The 26,571-nt window shown below is 37.1% G+C and overlaps 1 protein-coding gene across 1 annotated transcript; it reads left to right on the plus strand.

Moving 5' to 3' along the window:
- Nucleotides 1-748: 748 nt before the first annotated feature.
- On the plus strand, nt 749-25,190 carry LOC140166552 (eukaryotic translation initiation factor 2-alpha kinase 1-like). The gene is made up of 14 exons (XM_072190043.1): nt 749-884; nt 4,788-4,887; nt 6,179-6,333; nt 12,790-12,885; nt 13,841-14,047; nt 14,305-14,394; nt 15,241-15,359; nt 16,255-16,511; nt 17,124-17,230; nt 18,402-18,546; nt 19,634-19,734; nt 20,906-21,043; nt 21,688-21,783; nt 22,173-25,190. Exons 2-14 carry the CDS (start codon nt 4,821-4,823, stop codon nt 22,308-22,310), a joined length of 1,716 nt encoding a protein of 571 aa, XP_072046144.1. The 5' UTR covers nt 749-884; nt 4,788-4,820; the 3' UTR covers nt 22,311-25,190.
- The last annotated feature ends 1,381 nt before the right edge of the window (nt 25,191-26,571 follow it).

A 26,571-nucleotide genomic window follows, 5' to 3' on the forward strand; every position in this document is an offset into this window, starting at 1 on the left:
GAACAAAAGAAAACTGAAACAAAATAACTGACACTGTAAGGGACCGTTCAGATACACTTGTAAGGGGGGGCTGATGCAAAAAAATTCATCGCACAAATTTTTCGGGGCCCCTTTACAGACCTCAAATATTTCAGCCCCCCCTTTTTGACATGAAAATTATGGGTCAACCCCATAGAAAAGCATATAGGCCTAAACTCAATTTTTCCAGGAAAATTTGTGGTCATTTTTTTCAGGGCCCCCCTTAAGAGGGTCAACATTTTTCAGCCCCCTTTTTGCATCACCCCCCCCCCCCTTACAAGTGTTTGTGAACGGTCCCTGAAATGACTCAGTTATGAAAAGTACAGAGAAGTAAAAACTGAAATAAAAACTGCTGCTTTAAATAAAACTTCATTGAAGAAACTGTGTTGTCTCTTTGTTGCGCCTGTTGGAATCTTTTTGCGCCTTGTATAGGCCAGCCGGCCAGTTTGTCAATAACTTTTGATCTTCGTGCATGTAACTTTATTTCTTGAGGTCACATTGGATTCAATGTGGTGTCATAATGTGCAGGATTAGATAGTGCATCTATTAAAAATACAAATTTACCCCAATATGGTTCTGTTTTGAAATTGTGATTATTTTTCCAAGTGTAAGGATACTTTTTTTGTTTTTTTTAGCGCAGTACGGAACATGGTGCATGACGTCACTTCATTAATATTAATAACCTGCTCTATGTGGTGGTGGTGGTGGTGCCGAAAAGTGCTTGGTGCTTCCCCAAATTTAGGCCTGCAGCAAATCAGTGCAGTTCATTGTGGTCAAGTAGATTGAAACAAGATTGAACAGAACTGTCTATTTGGCCCGGGCTATTTGGTCATCATGTTGAACACTTTTTCTTGAAAGGAAGACGAGTAAGTAAGGAACTACTTTTAAAAGGTTTTACTTGGTTTAAAGCGAGATGATCAAGCCAGGGTCATTAATGCCCGCTATTTTAGTATTTAAGCTTACCTCTACTACTACTACCGGGCCCGGCTACCGGGTACACATCCAGATTCTCAATTATGGTGTACCACCATTGCAGAGTACCATACCACCTGGTTGTACACTGGTGTATCACCAATTGAGAAGTTGGATGTGTAGTACTACTACAAGAAACTTTATTTTCTCATGCTCTGGACAACGTATAACTAGTATATAGGTATCCCAGGCAAACCTTAGTTAACACATTTACTAGTCATAAATTCGCCGAGACCGGGCATAAACACAATGCATATTTACATAGAAATTTGAATTTTTTTCGAGAATAGGTTGGTGAAGGAAACCTACATAAATATGTTTTCTATACTTCACTTGACCCAAATATATGATTTTTTATGGTGATAATCAAGTCGCACATGGAATTTTAGAGTGACTTTGATAGCAGTTCCATTAAAAAGCTGCTATCGCCATGCGATTAAGATATAGAAACACCCCTAAAAGCCGTTTTGGGGAATTTTGCAAGCAGAATCTTTTTGATGAAAGTCAATCTTTGACAAGATGTAACTTTGTTACGGAAAGTGCTATGACAAAAATGTTTTCAGTTTTGGCTTTCTTTACTCAAGGGCTTTAATTTGATATGTAAAATGATGCAGTTTGATGGCAAATTTGAATTCACCTAGGATACCTATAGTATAAGACCGTTAGTACCGGGAATTGTTAGAATATTAGTAAATTACACAGTCAAGAGTAGGATCCGTCACCCGTTGGAATGAGCAATTTTTGAGGTCTTTTAGAGCTGAAATGATCAAAATCAAGGGTCTTTTGGAGCTCTATTTTGGTCAAATATAGGGGGTCTTTCGGAGCTGCGAAAATAAAAAAAGGGGAGTCTTTCCGGGGGGAACATACCCGTATGGTATTTGTGTTAAATGCCACCCCGGGATCCCTCACAGTCTCCCAAAACAATATGTTACTTAACTTTTTCTGTTTTTGTGCCCCTTTTCTAAATTATGCTGGTGGGGGTGGGACATAAACCCATTCCATTAACAGACCCAGCTGTGTTCCAGTGGTGGCGCCAGACATTTTTTTTCTGGGGGAAAGAGCCTCCGACGGGGAGGGGGGCTTTTTCACCTAATTTTGGCTAAAAAGTGGCTTTTCATCACTCTTTTCAATTTTTTTTTTGGGGGGTATTGGGGAAGAGCTTCTGTCTGTGGGGCATTTTCCCCCTCATACCCCCCGTAGCATGCTGCATGACCACTGCTATGTAGGCCTACACACTACTGTATTAGTAAATTATCTGTATCTGGTGTATATTTGTGAGAACTTCAATCTGATTTGTGATTTGTGTGTTATTGTTTATTAGTTCTAAAAGGGGAAAAAGTTCACTTTGGTGACCACTCTCTGGCTAGTAAGGTTTGACGATTGATTCGACTTCTATGGACCATTTAGAAAAAAATAGCCACCATGTCCCTCGCGAAAATCCCGGCATTTTTCGCTAGAGGCAAAAATCCAAAATGGCCGCCACCACCATTTTGAAAATTTAAGTTTTGAACCAGAGCACCTATAATCATGCACAAAGACACTTTTTCGGGTATGTCGAGTACAAGGAGTCCGATTCTGACATTAGTTTGACATTACGGCATCATTTTCACCCAGAAATCCAAGATGGTGGCCGGCACCATCATGAAAAATTTAGTTTTGAACAAGAGGACCTTAAATCGTGTACAAAGACACTTTTTTGGATAAGTCGACCACAAGGATTTCAAATTTGACATTACTTTGACATTACGAACTCATCATATTTACCCAGAAATCCAAGATGGTGGCCGACGCCATCTTGAAAAAAATAAGTTTTGAACCAGATTACCTAAAATCGTGTACAAAGACATTTTTTTTTTTTATTTTACCCCAAGAAATCCGAATCTGACATTGATTTGACGTTACAAAATAATTTTGCCCAGAAATCCAAGATGGCCCCATTTGGTAGAGCGTAAATGTGATTTTTGAATGAGAGCAGAAGCATAAGTGTGTCATTTCCGCCTTATCTGGGGTTCATGTCCTTATACGGAGTTTAAACTGCCTTATCTTGGGTTTACATCCCTTATCTAGGGATAAGGCGCCTTACCTGTGGTTTAGACGGCCTTATCATGGGTTTACGTTCCTTACCTGTGGCTAAGATGCCTTAACCTTAGCATATCGCAGTCTAAACCCAGATAAGGCATATAAACCCCAGATAATGCGCCGTAACCCCAGATAAGGGACGTAGACCGCCGATAAAGCAGTCCAAACCCCAAATAAGGCGTTTTAACCCTAAATGAGGAACATAAACCTAAGATAAGGCATCTAAACCCCACATAAGGTGCCTAAACTCTAGATACGGGTCGTTAACCCCAGATAAGGGTCGTAAACCTCAGATAAGACATCTAAACCCAAGATAAGGCGCCTTAACCCCAGATAAGAGACATAAACTCAGATATGACAGTTTAAACCCCGATAAGGCGCCGTAACCCCAGATAAGGGACGTACACCTCAGATAAACCAGTCCCAACCCCAAATAAGGCGCCTTAACCATAAATAAGGAACATAAACCTAATATAAGAGAAGTAAACCCCAGACGGCGCCTTATCTGGGGTTTAGACTGCCATATCTGAGTTTACGTCTCTTATCTGGGGTTAAGGCGCCTTATCTTGGGTTTAGATGCCTTATCTGAGGTTTACGACCCTTATCTGGGGTTAACAACCCTTATCTAGAGTTATGGCACCTTATGTGGGGTTTAAATGCCTTTTCTGGGGTTTATGTTCCTTATCTAGGATTAAGGCGCCTTATTTGGGGTTTAGACTGCTTTATCTGGGGTTGCTACGGCAAGATTATCTGGGGTTTATATGCCTTATCTGGGTTTAGACTGCGATATGCTAAGGTTAAGGCATCTTAGCCACAGGTAAGGAACGTAAACCCAGGATAAAGCCGCCTAAACCACAGGTAAGGCGCCTTATCCCTAGATAAGGGATGTAAACCCAAGATAAGGCAGTTTAAACCCCATATAAGGGACATGAACCCCAGATAAGGCGGAAATGACACACTTATGCTTCTGCTCTCATTCAAAAATCACATTTACGCTATACCAAATGGGGGCCATCGTGATTTCTGGTCAAAATTATTTTGTAACGCCAAATTAATGTCAGATTCGGATTTCTTGGGGTAGACTTACAGAAAAAAGTGTCTTTGTACACGATTTTAGGTAATTTGGTTCAAAACTTATTTTTTTTTTTTTTTTCCTGCGGCCACAATCTTAGATTTCTGGGTAATAATGAGGGCGTAATGTCAAAGTCATGTCAATTTTGAAATCCTTGTGGTCGATTTATCCAAAAAAGTGTCTTTGTACACCCATTTAAGGTCCTCTTGTTCAAAACTAAATTTTTCATGATGGTGCCGCCACCATCTTGGATTTCTGGGTGAAAATGATGCCGTAATGTCAAACTAATGTCAGAATCGAATCCTTGTACCGACATACCCAAAAAGTGTCTTTGTGCATGATTATAGGTGCTCTGGTTCAAAACTTAAATTTTCAAAATGGTGGTGGCGGCCATTTGGATTTTGGCCTCTAGCGAAAAATGCCGGGATTTTCGCGAGGGACATGGTGGCTATTTTTTTCTAAATGGTCCATAGAAGTCGAATCAATCGTCAAACCTTACTAGCCAGAGAGTGGTCACCAAAGTGAACTTTTTCCCCTAACTATTATGGTTCAATAAAAATTGTTTTTGGTATGTGTAGGGCCTATATTTTTAATCCTATTTAAGCGTTGTCAAATAAAGTACCGTATTTATAATTTATTATTACAGAGGTCTGAATGAAGATAAACACCTGAGGAAACCATGGACGGAGATCATATCCCATCATCACAAGATGAGTCATCAAGTACTGGCAGTTCTGAATCTGGTGGTAAGAATTGTTAGTTGGTACCGGTAGTGTAATTTCTGAAGACCTACTAGTACTTGACATTGCCTGTCACTAGCTTGCAGTTAACAAAATCATCACTTTGCATTATTAATGCATCAAAATATTGACTTCATTCATGATATTGTTTGAACAATGGCAGCGCCAGGAATGTTTTTTTGGGGTGGGGGTGGGGGGGCATTGGGGGCAAAATCAACCAATTTTGTGCAAAATTGCCGCAAAAGTGGACATTTTCGTAATTTTGGGTTTTTACTGAGGCCAACGGGGGGGCAAGAGTTCTGACTAATGAGTTCTGTGCTAATATAAAGGTGTGGCTTATACATGTATATGGTTGCCTCCAAGAGTTCAAGACATGTGGCCTGATAATGCTGCAATTTCAACATAAAAATACATTGTATGGTACACTTAAAGGTCCAGTAATCCGATCGACAGCATCATCCCCGATTTTTTTCATTGTTGATGAGGTTTTGGTATCACATAATAGATACTATTTTTCTCATTACTATCCTGAAATTTGACGCTCCAAGTCGATGTATTTCGGAGAAATCATGAAACACAGCGGCTTTACAGGTATACCAGTTTGTAAACAATGGTAAATACTTTGGATTTCTGGGAGAGAATTATGAACGAAATATCAGTCTCCTCAACAGCTACTTTGGTTTCGCGTCATACACATTCTGTGAAAAAAGCGAACCACACTAACTGCTGAGGACTCTGAGGAGACGCGTCTAGACGGTGCACCGTATTTAATTATAAAATTTCCATGATGGAGGCAGCGGGTCGATTAGCTCAATCGGTTAGCGCGGCGCTGTTTCTACCGAGAGGTACCGGTTCAAAATCCGTATCGGAATGTGTTTTTTTCCTCTCCATTTTTAACCCAAACTTTTTTTATATTCATTTGAAATGAACATATTGCAAGGGGAAATATATTTTGTTTCCTTTTTTTTTGAAACGGTACGAAAAAAACAAATATTTTCCGTTCAATACGGGCCGGGCATTGATTGTACAGCATGTCAGCATTAAATTCGTCATACAAACGGATATTGTTGTTGTTGCTTGCCTACCCAGAATGCAATTCACGTATACCAAGGTATTGGATTGCAAATTTGGCTATTTATTCACATTTACGCTGAAAATGCTCTCGCTTTTTTTCACAAAGCAGCATAATGGGGGCGATATTTGATATTATTATGTAATTTTAAAGACAATCCATATCCAAAACCAATAGGGTTACCCCCCTTTAACCACCCCCTTTGTTTTCCAACTTCTCATTCAGATTCGGATTCACTAGAATCCAGTCTTCGTCCAGTGGCTCTTGAATCAGTAATTCCCAAGCATCTGATGTTAACAGTCTTAGAACGTTTGGAGAAAAACATAGCAGGGAAGAGGACAGGGTTCCGCCTCAATTGGGAACATTCAGATGGTATTAATGTAAGTTTTTGTGCACATCTTGTGACGTGTAAAAGTTTGTATCCATGCTTTGGTGAGATCATTTACATGTTTCAAATGTGAAAATATTGGATTCAAAACATGATAAAATTGGATGCTTTATGCCTGGTGCTCCAAGTTAACATTGAGTATGTGTACGCATGATCATTTTAAATTTCGCGAACAAAGGGGTATTTTTTAGAGTTGATCGCACGATATTGTAGAAATAGGGGTATTTTCCAACAAGAAAGTAATAGGATATATATTTCCAAATCTAGGAACATATCCCTGAAGCTGCAGTAAAATATAAGTAACGTGGTTCCTTTTCACAATAATGAGATTACACAATACTTATAGGGCGCTCTATGGAGCACACAGCGCCTTACAAAAGCGACAAAATTACTCAATTAGTCTGTAGGCCTACCTAGTATGCACTTGTACGCAACAGACTTGATGTGTGTGGTTTTTACTTATGCCCAGGACTACATCGTTATCAGGCCACGGCTTTGTGATGTACCTACCTTCATCAAATCTTGTTAATTCATAAAAAAACATAATGACAAAAAAAAAAATCTTGTTAATTCACAATAATTGTATATAATAATGCTATAATGTTTGTATGAGATTGATGAAAATAAAGATTGATTGATTGATTGATTGATTGATTGAACAGTCTATGTGGTATAGGGCATTGCCTAGTTAACATCACTGTGTGAAAAATAACCGGCCAATATTTAAAGTACTCTCCTAACAAAATTTTAAGCTAATTTAGGTGTTTGTAAATATTAGCACTTTGGTGTTTTAGGAAGGAAGGACACGGCACGGCCTGCAAAATTTTCTGTGTAAATCAAATGCATCTTTTACTGACTATCACTCACTTGTGTGCCGCTCTCTTGCGAAGGGCATTAAAGCTAAACCACTTGACGGATATTTTTTGTACTTGATGTTAATCAATACATTATATGTAGGCTAAAAACTGAGTAGGTTGGGCATCTGCCAATGGTTGTACCTCCCTGATATGTGACAGATAACATAAAAAAATGAAGAAATTATTTCCAAACCGTGTTAAGGCTACAACCATTATGTTTCTCATTTTCAAGAATGCTGGTTAACAGTATGCCGACTATTGTCTCATTTGTGAAACAAAGGCCCACACATAGTCAGCCTCTCAGCCACGCGCAATTGGGAAATGGTGTTCACTTTATGTTTGAAGTCGATTCTAGACCGAAATTTTCCGAGGAACACGATCCCGGTGGGCCTTTTTTGAAAAAATGTGCCCAAAGTGCCCTTTTCCGGGGGTGCTCCCATTTTGGGGGTCAAAATTAGTTTTTAAGTATTCTCTGGCCAAATAAGGGATATTTGGTGTCTTTTTATATGTTTTCGAGCATGGAAAATCTATTCTGATGGTTTTTAAAATCAAAAATAGCTGCCTTCTGCTCAAAAATCCAAAATGGCGCCCAAAATGCCTTTTTCCGGGAGTGCTCCCATTTTGGGGGTCAAAATTTGTTTTAAGCATGCTCTGGCCAAATATGGTATATTTGGTGTCTATTTATACGTTTTCGAGCATGGAAAATCTATTCTGATAGTTTTTAAAATAGCTGCCGTATGCTCAAAAATCCAAAATGGCGCCTAAAATGCTTTTTTTTTCCGGGGTGCTCCCATTTTGGGGGTCAAAATTTGTTTTTAAGCATTCTCTGGCCAAATATGGTATATTTGGTGTCTCTTTATATGTTTTCGACCATGACAAATCTATTCCGATAGTTTTTAAAATAAAAAATAGCTGCCTTATGCTCAAAAATCCAATATGGTGCCTAAAATGCAATATTTGTCCAAATTGAAATATGAACATTTTAAAAAATGATTTTAGTACCTATTTGCATTGTGTGGGGTACAAAGATCACAATCAATCTATTTTCAAAATTCAAAATGGCTGCTGCATACCCAAAACTCAAAATGGCCTTCAAAACGATGTAGTAATGTGGCCCAAAGGAAACAATGTTCCACAACTTTAGTGTTGAAAATTATTATGTAGAAATGTGTTGGTAGCAGTTTATGAAAGCTCAAAATGGTTGCTATTGACTTGAAATCATACTAGTAATGTCCCCGGTAATGTCCATCACATAGCTCATAATGACTGTTTGTACTAGTAGGCCTATATGATAATTATCTTAGGTTCAATTTGCATTTTCTTGATTTAAACTTATATTACAGCTCCCTTCAAAATCCAAAATAGCTGCCTGCAAGAACTAAAACACCATCTAATAGTGATTTGCTGTTCGCAGGTCATTTTGATGGCCATTTTGAACACCAATTACCTTAATTACCGTTACATTCAAGATGGCCGATAAAGTTTATTCGTATTTTCCTAATTCATATAGTTATTAATTGTCATTTTTACGAGTCCTCTTCTGAACTCTCTTCACTCAACGGGACTTCTTCGTCCTCTGAATCTTCAGAGTCGCTGATCAGATCATATCCCCTTAGTTCTGTTGGGATTTCTGGAGTCAGCATGACTGCTTCTGGAGGTTCATCCCCTTCCTCCTCTTCCACCATCTATCTCACGTCAACTCATCTTCATTTGGAAGTGCCGAACCACGGTACCAAACGGGCTTAAGAACATCATCATCGTCAAGTTCACAGCCGTAGTATAGAGGATTCTGTTGTTTGAACATACCAACCAGGCAATTAACCATACAGTTTACTACAAAGTTTGCACGTTGGATGTGGCATTTCGTTGATTTACTGTCAGGGGGAAGCCTCTGAGACTGGGTTACCTTCCGCTTCTTTCCCTTTCCACACATTCTCATTGCATAGCGACTATCCCCTGTCGTCCTTTCCTTCCTTGGCCTGTTGTAAACTATGTGAAGTATGAAGACTGTAACTTCATTAACAGTGGCTGCAGTTCCTTCAAGGCTAGATAGAAGTTCTAGGCTTTCTGGATTCAGTTGTATCTTGGTAAAGGCTCTCATTTTAGACCGGCCATAGAAAGGTTGCGTGAAGTCGCTGCCTGTTACTACATGAAAAGCTCTAGGCTCTTGCAAATATCTCTTCCAAGGTGATTTGCAAGAGACTTGATATCATGGTACGTTATGCCTGCTCTTGTCAGCCTGGTCCCTTGTCTGAAATACAGGTTCTTAGTAGCATTTTCTGCTACAAATAGCAACAGAATAAATACATCTGTGTCATCAGCTACCACACAAGTATGTGTTGCAGTAGAATACACTGCGTGGAAAGCCAGGCGAGGGTCAGCTTCTCTTTGATAGGAAAACAGCTCTGGGATTTCTCGTATTACTGACTCTGGTTCTGACGGAAGGCAAAAACACACATGACCCTTTGTGACAAAAACATCTCTTCCTATAGTAGATTCCTCGGATAAGATGAAATCAGCTAGAAGTTGCGTTAGATGCGGTTTGTTGGATTCATTTGTAAGGAAGTCATTCCATTCACCAAGCTGTGGTAACTGTTGGTCAAGGTGAGTTTATCTTCTTTTTCTTCCTTTGTCTGGACGACCCTTAGACAGGTACAATCATCGGGTCGACGACATGCAGGCATAGCGGTGAGTGGTGGTAGTCAACCAACAGTTGTGTACGCAGTAATGGGAATGATGGCCATCCATGAAGTTTGTGTTGCAAAATAGAATACTTTCATCAATCTGACAGTGCAAGGGATACTTTGTAGTGAAGTGAAGTTTGGTACCAAGAGTGTTTAGTGATCTTAAAAGGCCATAGGGCCTCGCAAATTTTAAGGACCATGCAGTGTGGTTTCTGTGATAAGTGTGGGTGGGCAAAAATAAGACTATAGTCTTACCAGGAGCCCGTGAAAACAGGTGAATACAGGTGAATACAGGTTAAAAGTAGATCAAATCCAAAGTCATTGTTCAGAAATAGCTTACAACTCCTGTCACCTGCAGCGCCGAATTGCTGAGCACCAATTGACATCGAGTGTTGTGTCTTCGATGCCATCATATCGTTAGTATGATGCCAATAAATGGTCTCAAGCCATTTACCTTTAGATCGTGGGTGAAAAGAGTCATCGACCACCTCAAGTTGCTTCCAGGTAGAATTCTTCATATAGTGTTCGACGACAATCGTCGACCCGATAATTCAACACTGTATTTGTCTAAGGGTCGTCCAGACAAAGGAAGAAAAAGAAGATTAACTCACCTTGACCAACAGTTACCAGAGCTTGGTGAATGGAATGACTTCCTTATAAAGGAATACAACAAACTGCAGCTAACGCAACTTCTAGCTGATTTCATCTTATCCGATGAATCTACTCTAGGAAGAGATGTTTTTGTCACAAAGGGTCATGTGTATTTTTGCCTTCCGTCAGAACCAGAGTCAGTAATACGAGAAACCCCAGAGCTGTAACAGTTCTCCTATCAAAGAGAAGCTGACCCTCGCCTGGCTTTCCACGCAGTGTATTCTACTGCAACACATGTAGCTGATGACACAGATGTATTTATTCTGCTGCTATTTGTAGCAGAGAATGCTACTAAGAACCTGTATTTCAGACAAGGGACCAGGCTGTCAAGGGCAGGCATAACGTACCATGATATTAGATCTCTTGCAAATCACCTTGGAAGAGATATTTGCAAGAGCCTACCTGCTTTTCATGTAGTAACAGGCAGCGACTTCACGCAACCTTTCTATGGCTGGTCTAAAGTGAGAGCCTTTACCAAGATACAACAGAATCCAGAAAGCTTAGAACTTCTATCTAGCCTTGAGGGAACTGCAGCCAATGTTAATGAAGTTACAGTCTTCATACTTCACATAGTTTACAACAGGCCAAGGAAGGAAAGGACGGCAGGGGATAGTCGCTATGCAATGTGTGGAAAGGGAAAGAAGCGGAAGGTAACCCCGTCTCAGAGGCTTCCCCTGACGGTAAATCAATGAAATGCCACATCCAACGTGCAAACTTTGTAGTAAACTGTATGGTTGGTATTTTCAAACAACAGAATCCTCTATACTACGGCTGGAAACTTGATGATGATGTTCTTAAGCCCGTTTGGTACCGTGGTTCAGCACTTGCAAATGAAGATGAGGTGAGACAGATGGTGGAAGAGGAGAAAATGCAAATTGAACCTAGGAACATTATCATGCTAGTACAAACAGTCATTATGAGCTATGTGACGGACATTACTATATGATTTCAGCCAATAGCAACCATTTTGAGCTTTCATAAACTGCTGCCAACACATTTCTACATATACATGTATTTAGACTAACACTTAATTTTCGACACTAAAGTTGTGGAACATTGTTTTCTTTTGGCCACATTACTACATCGTTTTGGCCGCCAATTTGAGTTTTGGGTATGCAGCAGCCATTTTGAATTTTGAAAATAGATTGATTGTGATCTTTGTACCACACACAATGCAAATAAGTACTAAAATCATTTTAAAAATGTTCCTACATGGGGAAATATTTCAATTTGGACAAATATTGCATTTTAGGAGCCATTTTGGATTTTTGAGCATAAGGCAGCTATTTTTGATTTTAAAAACTATCAGAATAGATTTGTCATTTTCGAAAACATATAAAGAGACACCAAATGTGCCATATTTGGCCAGAGAATGCTTAAAAACAAATTTTGACCCCCAACATGGGAGCACCCCCGGAAAAAAGGCATTTTGGGCGCCATTTTGGATTTTTGAGCAAAGGCAGCTATTTTAAAACTATCAGAATAGATTTTCTATGCTCGAAAACATATAAATAGACACCAAATATACCATATTTGGCCAGAGTATGCTTAAAACAAATTTTGACCCCCAAAATGGGAGCACTCCGGAAAAAGGCATTTTGGGCGCCATTTTGGATTTTTGAGCAGAAGGCAGCTATTTTTGATTTTAAAAACTATCAGAATAGATTTCCCATGCTCGAAAACATACAAATAGACACCAAATATACCATATTTGGCCAGATAATACTTAAAAACAAATTTTGACCCCCAAAATGGGAGCACCCCCGGAAAAGAGCACTTTGGGCACATTTTTTCAAAAAAGGCCCACCGGGATCGTGTTCCTCGGAAAATTTTGGTCTTGAATCGACTTCAAACATAAAGTGAACACCGTTTCCCAACTGCGCGTGGCTGAGAGGCTAACTAACAGTATTGTTACCTTGCGTTTGCTCTATAATCGTTCACCCAACTGAAACTATAATACCAGCTCATTGCAATATGGCACAGGTAAAACAGAAACATGTGTAGTGAGGATTTAACCAGAGAAGATCTGATTTAACTTATTTGACATGTTTTCAATTGAGTGTTATCTTGGTTTAATAGCTTTTGGCATTTTTAAAAGTCCTGCAAAAGTCGTGGTGAATTCTACTGTAGACATAACTTCATCATGTGGCCATATATTTTTTTTCAATATTTCCTTACATGTATATTTATCCACATATTTTTGCAAGGGGCTATTTGAAGCCCTGCATATAATATCCTTGCTGTTTTATGTTTCAGTTGAGGATTGCTGCCTATTGGCATTCTACTACACCCCATTGCTTTGCACACATCTCTATAGCACACATCAAGGTGGAGAAACACTTACCAGGACAGGTAATATCTCATGTATATTGCACCAAAAATGTGACCATCCACCACAAAGTGGTAGTTAAGTCGGCGGCTCTAGACCATTTTCTGTTTATTGCAGATTTTGAAAGAATGCATTTTTAGCTTTAAAATGACACCTCAACCAGCTTCATCGGACATCTGGAAGTGAAGTTGTGGTTCATCAAAGGTCAAATTCCTAATATATTTTACATAGAAATCCATATACTGTTTTTGATTGTATCTCAAAATGGAAAATGCCGACTTTACGACCAGTTTGTGGTGGATGGGCACAAATGTATCCCGCACAACATGACATCCCATTGAGTCCAATGTGACCTCAAGAAGTAAAGTTACAAGCATTTGATTGAAGAAGGTTCTGTTTTAAAAGTGACAAACTGGCCTATACAAGGCGGAAAGATTCCAACAAGCGCGACAAAGAGACAACACAGTTTCTTCATGAAGCAGTCAGTTTAAATTTCATTTTTTCCTTTGTACTATTCACAACTTTTAGTTTATTTTTCATTTCTTTTGCTTCAGTTTTCTTTTGTTCCTTTTGTATTTAATTTAAATTTTAAAAATGAAAAAAGGTGTGTATAAATTAGCCATCCACCCCTCTCAAACCAGAAGCATATAGTCTGTGGATTTTTGAATAGGCTATAGTTTGTCACTTTTAAAACTAGACCTTTGTCCAATCAGAAATATTTATATATTACATTATCTCCATTTTTATTTTAGACCTAGTCTGCCTATATAATTAAATGATGAGAGACTGGCTTTCTTAGTTTGAATATATTTCCATTGTTCTAAAAATTACATAACCCTATGTGTTCATAGCTTTGAAAATTTGAATTTTTGCTAAAATGGGTGTCTAAAATGATGTTTTAAAAATTGTTTGAGTCCAGATTTTTTTGTTCATTTCATTTAATTTCAAAAGACTAATGCTATCAATTGTATCTTGCAGGTTTTAGCCAATTTTAACCTGCATATCCAATCACACTTGCTGTCGTCATTGCTATCCAATGAAAGATCCCATGCTATTGATCATCTCAGCCCAAAGACACCAGACATTGGAATAGGAGTACTCCTTACAGGTCAAAATGCACGCTACAAGACAGACTTTGAAGAAATAGAGAAACTTGCTAAAGGTGGATATGGCAGTGTCTATAAGGTTTGTTTTGAGATACTTTCTAGTCTTGTGGAATCCCAAGCTTTAATATATATACATATGTTATATTAAAATGTGCAAAATTATGAGCAGTACACTACAGTGCCATAGTTCAGAAGAATATTGAGAACAGTGTGTATGTGTTTGCCTGTTGAGGGGGTGGTTGTGCATGCGCCTGGGTAATTGATGTTTGATGAAGAAGAAATTGCATTTCAGTTGGGTTTATAATATTATACATTTGTTTACTTCCATTTTTTTAGGCGAAGAACATACTTGATCAACGAGAATATGCTGTGAAGAAGATCCTTTTGAAACAGCAAAGACATAGGCCTATAGAATCTGCCCAAAAGGTGAGCATATAGTACAGTATAAGACTACATTTTGAGATCGTGCCTCCAATTAGTATTTCGACCCACTGATGGGGAATAAATAATAATAAACAGACACTTAATATAGCGCATTTTTACAAAGTGCCTAAATGCGCTTTACAACAAAATATACAAGCAAAACATTAAAAGAACCAACACGCTTAAGAACACAGTCAGAAGGAGAGCAAAAAACAAGGCGAAAAAGACAACTCAAATGTGATGATTTTACAAAGCAGGCAAGCAATTAATAGTAAATTACAGTTATAGAACAAAAAAATAGGCAAGGAACATAACATGCTATAGGAATGGTAAAATACAAATATCAAAGCAAAAATAAAAAAAAAAAGTGAAAAAAATATAGATAAAACTATTTCATTTACATTTGGCAGGAAATAAAAGAGAGTATGGATGACCGCATCCACGCTCTCAGCAATAAAAGAACATGAAAAACAACATTTTTAATGCAGGCTAACCTGGACCTAAACAAACAACAGAATATGAACATACTATCATATAAGCAGACATTTCAACAAAATATTCAAAGCACTAATGAACAATTTGAAAAATCACAATGATGAAAGCAAATTCAAAAAATTGTGATCAAACAAATCAAACATAAATAAAATAACCAAGAAAATTGTAAAACTTTCAACAGAAACTGAAGGCAAATAAATAAAATAATCAGGGGCCACCTGATTGTGAATGTTCTTTATGTGTCTCTCTTTTATATTACTTTTATATTACTTTTCAGCAACTTGTTGGTTTTAAGCATTGCACAATTCTTATACATTTTTGTTTGAATCCCTTTTGATTTTTTGTTTGATACAGATATTACTTGAAGTACAATTACTAGCCAGTCTTGACCATGATAATATTGTAGGATACAATGCTGCCTGGATTGAAGCTGAGCCTGTGTGTCGTCGTGAAATGCCGCCAAATGACCCAGGGTTAGTTTAAATATTATTATGAAGCTAAATTGGGGAAATTAGCCGAAGGACAAAAGTAGAGCAAGGTACCGGATTTGGAGTCCCAAAGGAGGAGGGATATGTTTGGGAAAGGGAATGACTACATGAGATGAACCAGATGAAATATAATTAAGTTTAAGAGATTTATTGTGAATTTACATCATCAGACCAATGGATCAAACTAATAAATGTGTATCTTAATAAGTCTTACCAGAGTAATATAATTCATGTGCAAGACATGTTGACCAATCTAAACTAAACATCAGGAGACGAGCCTGGTTACGTCCGTCTGTCTATCTATTGTGTCCTAGCATCAGTCAATGTAAGACATTAAATATTAAATGCAAATTATTATCATTTTATTTATTTTGAATTACTGCATGAATAGTTATTAGCATAAATCAAATCAAATAGTTGGCAGTCATACAGCCTTGATATATTATAGCAAGTCCGATTTTTTACCAGATGGATTCTTTTTTATCATTACTATTTTGCTCGGGTTTGAATGTTGGGGGTAATAAATGCTCTTATTGTAGCTGTTTTATGTGAAATATACTCGATCCTATTCTTATGAAACATAAAAAAGATTGCTTTTGTGAAAGATACGAAAATTGATCATTTTTCGGCAATCATTATTTTTGCTTTTTTGTGAAAGATTTGAACATTTATCATTTTCCAGTGACAATTTTGCTTTTGTTCTCATAAATTGCTATGTCATTTTCCTCAATTATTTACTCCAAGAAACTTTTTGCAAATTCAACCATAAAGTTTATTCATAATTTACTAGTACTGTAAAATGAAGTATAGTGTGAATATTGATGAAAACCTAGCTAAGAATGACAATAGTTTCAACATGGTTTCATTATTTACATTTTAGTGGGACCGAAAAGTCTGCATTGGAAGTTAGTACTACCCATACTGAGCCGAACCTTGATATCAGTTACAAGTCCAGAAGAAGAAGAAAGCCTACCATGAATAAATCAGGTCAACTAGATCTTACTACCAGACAACAACAGCCGAGGACTAGGTTAGCAGTCACGGTGACGTTTAGGTTGTATATACAGATGCATTTATGCTCTTCAACACTGGCAGGGTGGTTGGAGAGAAGGAATGAGACTCTAACATCTTCACCAGGTTGGTACAGTGGGTGTCCCAGAATGATCTATATAGTGGGAAAGTTGCATTTTGTTGGATATGAATAGCTTTGCTATAATTGGGATGTATTGTTTTGAATTTAGTTCACATAATATTTCTAGAAGAATATTGCGTAAAATGGTAAGTGAGCTTTGACAAAACATCCTATTTTGAAAATCTGTAATTACTGTTCAGCACATATTATTTGGAAATAGTTATGCAGGTATTTTTGTTGCGTTCTGTTCTGACTTCCACAAAATAGTTGATATAGATTATTTATAATGTTACAAAGTAATCCTTGTATGGATTAAAGGGTTTGTTATGCTTGAGTGACTTAATACAATTCTTTCCATTGTGACAGTTTTGAAGATAATTATTGCGATGTGTGGATTTCATCATTTGAAATGGCGGCAGAAATTGATTTGTCATAAGCTAACTAAAAATGCAAAATCTGGGTCGAATGGCCAGTAGATACTGGAATGTAATGCATATTTTAGGAATATTTGGTCCATCGCTATAGATACTGGAACATACATAATGTGGAATTTCACAAGTTTGCCGTTATCTGATAAATAATGTAATAGATTTGTTTAATTTTTACTTAAATTTCAGATTTGTTTAAAGGAGTAGATGCATCTTTAAACATGCAGATATTTGAAGGCATAATGAATGGTGTGCAGTACATACACTCCAAAGGCGTCATGCATAGAGATCTTACGGTATGTACATTGTATAAGGCAAAATTCTCTTTTTGGCGGGAAATAATCCTGCTAAAATGTTAAACAAAATTGCAAAATTATGAGCAATACATTGCAATAGCTGCAGAAGATGGAGAGCATGGCGCAATGGTTAGGTACTTGCCTTTAGTGCATGAGGTCCCGGGTTCAATTCCCGGGGGTGGCGATTTTATATCATAGTTTCCTGACAATATCATAGTCAGGAAATTAATGATGAATCTGGTAGCTTAGATCATAATAGAACTGAAGCACACTTGTAATAAGTAAGCTATTTTGATGGGACATTAATATTAGTTATTTTAATATAATATATATGGGGTAAAATTGAATGTAGGGTGATTCTTGCTCCACTTGAATCTTTTAAGGGCTTGAATATCGATGTTTCACATATGTCCTTTTGATATCAACTAATTTAGATTTATTTTAAATTTGCAATACACATTTTATGACAAATCATTAAAAAATTACATTTTTGAAATTTTTGAAATTTAACCTTCCTCAAAGTAAATTGTATAAATCTAATGATATGTAATTAAGTTTTCATGGATTAAACAATGATCTATTCTAGTTGAAATCCATACACCCCCATGGAAGACATTATCTTAATTTTCCACAGAGGGGGTGTAGATTCTATGGTTTATGTAGCTGGGAAGAAATGCTGTCCATCATATGAAAATTTTGATCTTCCATAGCATACCATATCCCCATGTACCACATAGCAGTTCCCATTTTATGACAAATCATTAAAAAATTACATTTTTGAAATTTAACCTTCCTCAAAGTAAATTGTATAAATGTAATGATATGTAATTAAGTTTTCATGGATGAAACAATGATCTATTCTAGTTGAAATCCATACACCCCCATGGAAGACGTTATCTTAATTTTCCACAGAGGGGGTGTAGATTCTATGGTTTATGTAGCTGGGAAGAAATGCTGTCCATCATATGGACATTTTGATCTTCCAAAGTATACCATATCCCCATGTACCACATAGCAGTTTCCAAGTCTGATGCTCCCACAAGTTGTGAAAAATTGTGACCAATTTAAAATAGTATGCATTGGTTCTCACACAATGTTTCAGATGAAAAAAGAATGATCTTTTAGGTGGTTGTCTTTGATATTATTTATGTGATCTATTTTCCTTTTTCAGCCCAAGAATATTTTCCTTGATGGAGATAATCTCCATGTGAGGATAGGAGATTTTGGATTAGCAAAGTATGAGGAGGAGATAGAAGGAGACAGAAGAGGAAAGAAGAGGAGAGGAATGAGAGTAGAGGAGGTTGGAATTAACCGAGGTTCGCAGCAGCTGAACTGTCACCAAAAGACCCTATTTTTTTTTCAAATTTATTTCCATTCAGTTTATTTTAGTTTAGTTTTCCACAACCAATAAACAGATAAATTTTTTAGAAAATCCAAAAATTAAAAAAATGACAAAACAAACAAACAAAACCACAGAATTAGAGAAGGAGAACCGGGACTCCCTATACCGCCACGTACAATCGCGGCGTCAGCTATGGGGAGAAAATTGGGGGTATTCGGGTCCTTGCCGACGGTGCGTGGAGACGAACGAAAACAATTTTGTGTCTCATCTGAAGCGTCTTGGTACTCGCGTGCAGATCGCATCAAGTGCGTCTCTCAAATGCGCCCATCATCCATGTTGCGCTTGCATGACAACGAATGCCTCGAGCGCATTCCAAGGGAAACCGAATACCCCCAATTTTTGCTCCATGCCTGTATCAAGATGGCAGTCGAGTCCTGGTTCTCTGGTTTTAATTCTGTGAACAAAACATAACAGTGATTTGCGTCATTCAAAAGACAAAGAAACATAAAGAAAAAAGAAATCGGTAACACTGGCTGAACTGAGTGGGAGAGGAGGGAGACAGAAAGAGAAGAAAGTGAGAGGGCCTAGGCAAGGGAGAGAGACTCACATGGTGCTTTGCAAGTCTTTTTTTCAAATGTCACATTAATATGGACCAGTGTAACATCAAATTTGTGTTTGGACCCATTGTATTCCTATCCTGCCTTGTGAAATCTAATTATTACGATGAGAGACATGAGGCGCACTTGACCACTTGAAGAACAAGTGTTCCAAATATTGACTTATCCAGCCTTTATTGACAGTCATGAGAGTGATTGACAGTACCCATTATTACCACCCACCCCTATTGAATGCATTGATGGCGCCAAACATAAAAATGAAGTCAAATTACAGACCAACTCACGTAATCTGCTGCATTTGAGTTTCTAAACAATAGATCCCAAAAACTGAATACTAGTATATAAAATGACTTATTGATTATTAATATTATACTGTCTCCAGGTAATATATTTAATTGAACAAGTGCCTTCTCACAGCAAACATGTTTTGTTCTTGCTATCCAGATGGTACATGTACATCCAAATGTTCCAGACACACACCGGATGTTGGCACATTAACATATGCAGCTCCAGAGCAACTGAGTGGTTGTGACTATGACAGTAAGGTGAGTGAAGCCAGGTGTGATTGGGTCTGGAAGATTAGATTAGGGGTCACTTTGAACAGTACTATTATTATACACAATTCCAGGTTGGTCACTGTACTCTGTCCACCCTAATTTGAAGTGGATTTTGTTATGAAATATCCAGTAAGTTGGTCAAGGCCAAAGGCACCGAGAATTGGAGTTGAGTTGTGTTAGGTAAAAGGACTTATAAATGTGAGATCCTTTGTTTGAACAAAAAGGAAGTGAAAGAAGGCAAAAAGTTTGAGCTAAGTTTCACTTCTATGCATTGTGTGCACTCATTCAAAATACTGGTGTCTGGTGGGGGACAAAAATCAAAATTTGATATTACAGTAAAACGACTCGGAGAAATAAAATGGTAGATGTGATTCAATTTGTGTTTTTCACACAAACTGACCATTGAATAACTGAAAAGTATTGCTTCTTTGCATAATATATTTGCATGGACCCTCCTTGTATTGCATATAGTATTTGTCTTGTTTTCAGTCTCATATGTAGAGTGCAGGGATTCAGCATATATGAGCCAAACGCATGGGTGATCTATTGCACCTCCACACCTTGCCCTACTCCCTATTCCAGAAAAATACAGAACTAATTTTTTTAAATAAAAAAATATTATCCAGTTTTGCCAAATTAAACATAGCTTAATCCTTTAGGTAGTCCTAACTGACAATAAAAGTCACATTTTAATATTTGTTCAATTTTTTGAAATAAGGGCCAAAACATGCATTTTTAGGGTGTTTTTCAACCTTTTTCATATTTTGTGACAATCAGCCCAAAGACTTGAACAAAGACTAATTTCAAGTTATGCATTCTAATTTTTGGAAAACACATTTTCCAATCTTTTTCATAACCAATTAGCAAAAATAACATATAATATTAAAATTATGAGCTAACTCTTAGCCTATACTCAAGATTTTGAATGCTTAGACTTGTGCTAAGTCTTACAATTTTGGACCATTTTACCTCAGATTGTAAAAATATTAAAATTTGACTTTTATTGCCAGTTAGGACTAACTAAAGGATTAGGATTTAGCTGTGCTTCATTTGGCAAAACAGGATAATATTTTTTTTATTCCAAAAGATTAGTGCTGTATTTTTCTGGAATGGGGAGTAGTTATTTTCAATCACAACACTATGTTTATCTTGTTTTCAGTCTGATATGTACAGTGCTGGGATCATCTTATTTGAGTTATTTCATCCATTCAGTACATGTATGGAACAATATAAATGTATTGAGCTATGCAGAAATGGTTGTATCGCTACAGAAGTTACGAAAAGGTGGCCAAAAGAGGTAAGGCTGAACAAATCCTGCAAAAAGGCTCCTAATGTACCATAACAAACTATGGTCTGACCCTTTTCATACTGAAATGTGTTTTGGAATTTTGGGGTTTTTTTTGGGTAGGAATGTAATCAGATCTTCAACCAAATATGCCGGCCTAACATGGAATTTAGCAATAAACATTTGGGCTGATTTTGAATCAGCATGGGCTTTTTAAGCACTTGTTTACTTTCAGGAAGAAGTCTTTTTTTAAGTGTAGGATGAGAAATCACAAACCATGGACTTATTAAGTACTTTTTTCTTTATTTGAAAATACATGGCCACTGTTTCTGAATCAGTATAGCTAAAGATTGTGCTTCAAAATACAAGCTTTTTGTACAGTTTTGCCCCAAAATGTATTTTTTATATGGACATTATTTAAAAAACTGACTTATGCATCATGAAACGTCTATCTATGTATTAAGATGGATGTTTGGTAAAGTAAATGACAACCTTTTTTCTGTGGTCTATGTTTTTTTCAGCAACTTTTTTCACTGTTTTATAAAACTTTGTTGAGGTAGTGAAATTTGATTAAGTTGTTCTTGTATTGCTGCATTTGGTTTGAAAATTACCTTTGTAAAATTGAATGTATTTGATAATATTGTGATTTTGTACAGAGTGTAATGATGAAAAAGCTAGTAGCAGCCGAAGGCAAGGAAAGGCCCAGTGCAGATGAAGTACTACAGAGTGAGCTGTTTGTGTCCAAAGATGAGGTAATTAGTTTATATCACCCCACCCCCCCCTCACACACACCCAGGTATAGTTCTTTGTAGAAAGGTATGTACAGGAATGTGCTTCATATTGGGGAGCATTTTTATGCTTTTTGGTATAACATTGGGTCACAAAATTCAGAAACTGGAGTGTTTTTCAACATTTAACCAAATGGAAAAAGTGCAGATTCTTCATTGTTTTTTAAAAAATATGCCAAGGGATCAGTTTCTATTCACCCTATAGACTTTCCCCCTATATTCCACAATGCAATATTAGGGGCATTTCTGTCAGCAATGTCGTCATGTTGATCATGTTTTATTTATAATTTGGGGAATATACTGCTGTAAAGGCATAATCCCAAGTAAATATATTGCCATTCTTCATTTTTCAGATGATCTGCAGACTTCAAACACGAGATTCAGAACAATCCAAGCTGGTAAGGCAATTGCAAGCAGAGCTACGTGATGCAAGACAGTTGCTCAAAGAAAAGGATGCATTGATAAAAGAATTGCAAGACAAGGCACATTAAATGTGCTGAATATATGGAGTGAATTGCAAATTATTATGTGATGCGAACAAGCAAAAACAAACAAAACTCGGAAATATTGATTTTGAGATATAACCAAACAAAGAAAATATTTCCTTTTGTTTTGGAAAATCCTTAATTACTCATATGTTTTGAACTGGTTGTTCAATTTCACTGGGGTTTTCTGCAAAATGCAGCTTTGTAAATGCTTTTTACTCTCCTATAAGAAACTGAGAATTTAATATTTCCCGAGTTCTTACTGATTTTGCTCAATCGCATCACATATCGTCAACCTAATGCAATACTTACACAACTCAAAATTTGTGAGTAATCCTAGCAATCACAAACATGTTATTCATTTCATAGTTCAAGATTCAACCAAGGATAAAAATGCAAATAACTCAAAAAAGCACACTTAATTCCTTTGTAGTCCCTGAGCCATCAGACATTTTAAATATTGATAAAAGAATTGCAAGACAAGTCACAAGCCAGCTCTCATTCGGTAGATACACTATAGTTTTGGCTCTGTAGTTTTGATATTTTGCTTCCTACCTTGGTTTAATTATTTGCTATGATTTGATTAATTTTTATGATTGCTACCCACTTGTAACTAGATTCAATTCTTTGCTGTATATATATATTTGTTGTTTGTCCCTGAGAGAGGGTAGTTTATCTGCTCAAATCGGTGGTTGTATTTCTGTTTAATTTTTGTCTACTATCCTTATTTTTAATTGTATTTTTATTTTTACTAGTACAGTAACAGTGTACACCATTCTGTATACATACTGCATATCTTGTCTTTGTCTTGTTCCCCACACCAAGTTGGTACACCTGGCTTGAATCCTTCTTTTTTATATATTTTAGGTATCCTCTTGTATCATCCATTGATCCTTGGTGTGTTTGTACCTCGTCCGTTGGAGGCACCATTACCTACTTTGTATAAATATAGTAAAAACTGTATTGCATGCACTTTGCCACGTATATTTGGAATAAATTAACAACATAAATATTGTATCAAAAATAGTTTTCAGCATTATAAACATGCTAGAAAAACGCTTTGGTTTTATTGGCTCTGAGCGGAGCTATCAGTGCCTTTGTCATGGAACTAACTAGCATTCATTTTCAGGCCACAATACGCTGTTGGTTTTTATGCTAAGGATGATTTAATCACTGATATGAAGACTTAAGTTTCGTTTCTAAGTTTGGCTAAGTTATTTTTGAATCGATTGCACTCCAGATTTTATTGAAATTCGGGCGATAAAAGTATTTAATTTTTGGGTAAAAAGACCAAAATAGTCACGATAATAGAAACCGGGGACGGAAACCAATGGAGGTACATTTCTTAAGATTTAGTTCAGATCAGAAATTATTTGACTACTTCTTAACTTTTCTTCACTATTTCTTTAATAATTTAAATAAAGAGATAGTTAAGGAATGTCAAAAATAGTCAAGAACATGTCTGAATCTTGAATAAATCCCCGAATAAATCTGAACAAATGACTTTTCTGGGGCAGTACGAAAGCACTGTGACGATTTTTGGTTAAACAACAACCAGGGTTGCCAACAAATTTCAGCTTGAATGGCGGGTCAAATAACCCAAATGACGCCCAATTTTTCTCTTTACCATCAATTGGTTTATATGTGGCAGGGAAAAGTCGCGGGGCCAAAAGTCGCCCAATGGGCTACAAAATCGTGGGTTTAGCAACCCTGAATCCATGGTTATTTTCTATGCATCAAGTCAAGGTCGTGGTTTTCTACATTCGGACTTTGAATACGCCAGCTGGGCTGCAGTGCAGCATGGCTACTTTTGATAAAATAATTATCATGAAAATAGTTAACCAAGATGATAAGGAAGAAAATAATGTTCGAATGATACCATTGACATTTTCAATTTCACAAGGGGAGGTGGAAGGAGATCTAGCTATGTCATGTCACTAGTTTCTTGTAAATCTTGATGATGATCACTGGAATATAATAAAATGCATACCTGCCACACGGCAATCATACCAGGATCATGCTTGTACCTGCCAGGGACATGTCCGGCGGGCCGGTCATCGTTGCAGTAGCGCACATTGCAACCTAGCAAATATTCATTCCATAGGCCTACCGGTACCCCGACCGGTACCCAGATACCAACCCCAAGGCAGCAGTCTATCTATGACTGAGAGCCAAAGCATCGGGGGAAAAATACTGAATTTTCACCAAATAAAAAAGGAGAAAGAGCCCTTAAGGAAAAGATAAGTGGAGAAATCTTCAATTATATTATTGAAAACAAATTACAATTTAATAGGACCGGCTACATCAAAGAAAAGTGTAAACATGAAACCATCGAGCTATGATGAAACCATGTCGAAGCTATCGTTATTCTTAGCTTGGTTTACATCAATATTCACAAATATGCTAGATTTTACAGCAGATTAAGAATCAATAATGATGACTTTATGGCTGAATTTGCGGAAATCACCAAGTTTCGTGGAGTAAATTGACGAAGAATCACATAGCAATTTACATAGACGAAAGCAAAATTGTCGCCAGAAAATGATGAATGTTCTCCGATCTTTCAAAAATAATGGTCGCCGGGAATCCCGGGCCGGGAATCCATCAACTTCATAACTTTCACCAAAGCAACCTTTTTCATGTTTCGTATGAACATAGGATAGAGTATATTTTACATAAAACTGTAAAAATAAGGACATTTTGTTGTTTCAAATAGTCGAATCCGAGCATAGGAACGCCAAAAAAGAATATATTCACCAGGTGGAAAATTTTACCGTACTTGCTATATCAAGCTCGTATGACAAAAGCTCAACCGGCAGTGATTGGTTCATTATGCTATTAATGAATATTCATAATGCTATTGGGAGCGCTGAAGTAAATAAATAGAATAAAATAAAATAAAATAATAGTGATATTTACTTATGAAAATAAAAACACAATAAATAAAATAAGAAAATGCAAAATTAATATGATAAAATAATAAACAAAAAATAAAAGTGAAACAAATACATTTTATTGAAATGAATTTTATTGAAATAGATGAAATAAAAAAATTATGAAAAATCTAAATGAAATACCTTGAGGGGGTCCAGGGGTTGGGTTGGGGGCATAAGCATAGTAATGTCATAAGAATTGTTCACCTGACCTTTAAAGAAAATTTGACCCCAAGGTGTTTTTTTTAATATTTTAAGTAAGTTAAGGGGTCATCCGAGGTAAAATTACTAAAAACTGTTGTATGGGCATGAAACTTGGTGGGTACAGTCAACATATAGAGTCAAATTTTTGGAAGGTCATTTCAGGGTCTTCCGGGGTCATGTGAGGTCAAATTACTAAAAACTCATATGGGCATGAAACTTTGTGAGTGCAGTCAATATTTGGAGTCAATTTTTTGGAAGCGCATTTCAGGGTCATCCAAGGTCACCCAGGGGTCATCTAAGATCAAATTACTAAAAACTGTCGCATTGGCATGAAACTTGGTGGGTACAGTCAAAATTTATAGTCAAATTTTTGGAAGGTCCTTTAGGGGCTATCCGAGGTCACCCAGGGATCATCTGAGGTCAAATTTGTGGAAGGTCATTTTGGGGTCATTCGAGGTCACCTAGGGGTCATCTGAGGTCAAATTACTAAAAACTGTAGCATGGGCATAAAACTTGGTGGGTACAGTCAATATTTAGAGTCGGGTTTTTGAAAGGTCATTTTGGGGTCATTTAAGGTCACCCAGCAGGGGTCATCTGAGGTCAAATTACTAAAAACTGTCATATGGGCATGGAACTTGGTAGGTACAGTCAACATTTAGAGTCAATTTTTTGGAAGGTCATTTCAGTGTTATCTGAGGTCACCCAGGGGTCATCTGAGGTCAAATTACTATAAACTATCATATGGGCATGGAACTTGGTGGGTACAGTCAACATTTAGAGTCAAGTTTTTGGAAGGTCATTTCAGGGTCATCCAAGGTCACCCAGGGTCATCTGAGGTCAACTTACTAAAAACTGTCGCATTGGCATGAAACTTTGTGGGTACAGTCAACATTTATAGTCAATTTTTTGGAAGGTCCTTTCGGGGCCATCCGAGGTCACTCAGGGATCATCTGAGGTCAATTTTTTGTAAGGTCATTTTGGGGTCATCCGAGGTCACCTAGGGGTCATCTGAGGTCAAATTACTAAAAACTGTTGCATGGGCATAAAACTTTTAGAGTCAGGTTTTTTAAAGGTCATTTCGGGGTCATTTAAGGTCACTCAGCAGGGGTCATCTGAGGTCATATTACTAA

This window comes from Amphiura filiformis, chromosome 12 (genome assembly GCF_039555335.1).
Source record: "Amphiura filiformis chromosome 12, Afil_fr2py, whole genome shotgun sequence".
NCBI classification, from domain to species: domain Eukaryota; kingdom Metazoa; phylum Echinodermata; class Ophiuroidea; order Amphilepidida; family Amphiuridae; genus Amphiura; species Amphiura filiformis.

Bases quoted from the DNA above. Each gene is read 5' to 3' on its own strand.
- LOC140166552 (XM_072190043.1), top strand. From the start codon at position 4,821: ATGGACGGAGATCATATCCCATCATCACAAGATGAGTCATCAAGTACT. The intron at 18,547-19,633 runs GTTCGCAGCAGC...CTTGCTATCCAG, and splicing joins GGAGGTTGGAATTAACCGAG to ATGGTACATGTACATCCAAA. The intron at 21,044-21,687 runs GTAAGGCTGAAC...GATTTTGTACAG, and splicing joins CGAAAAGGTGGCCAAAAGAG to AGTGTAATGATGAAAAAGCT.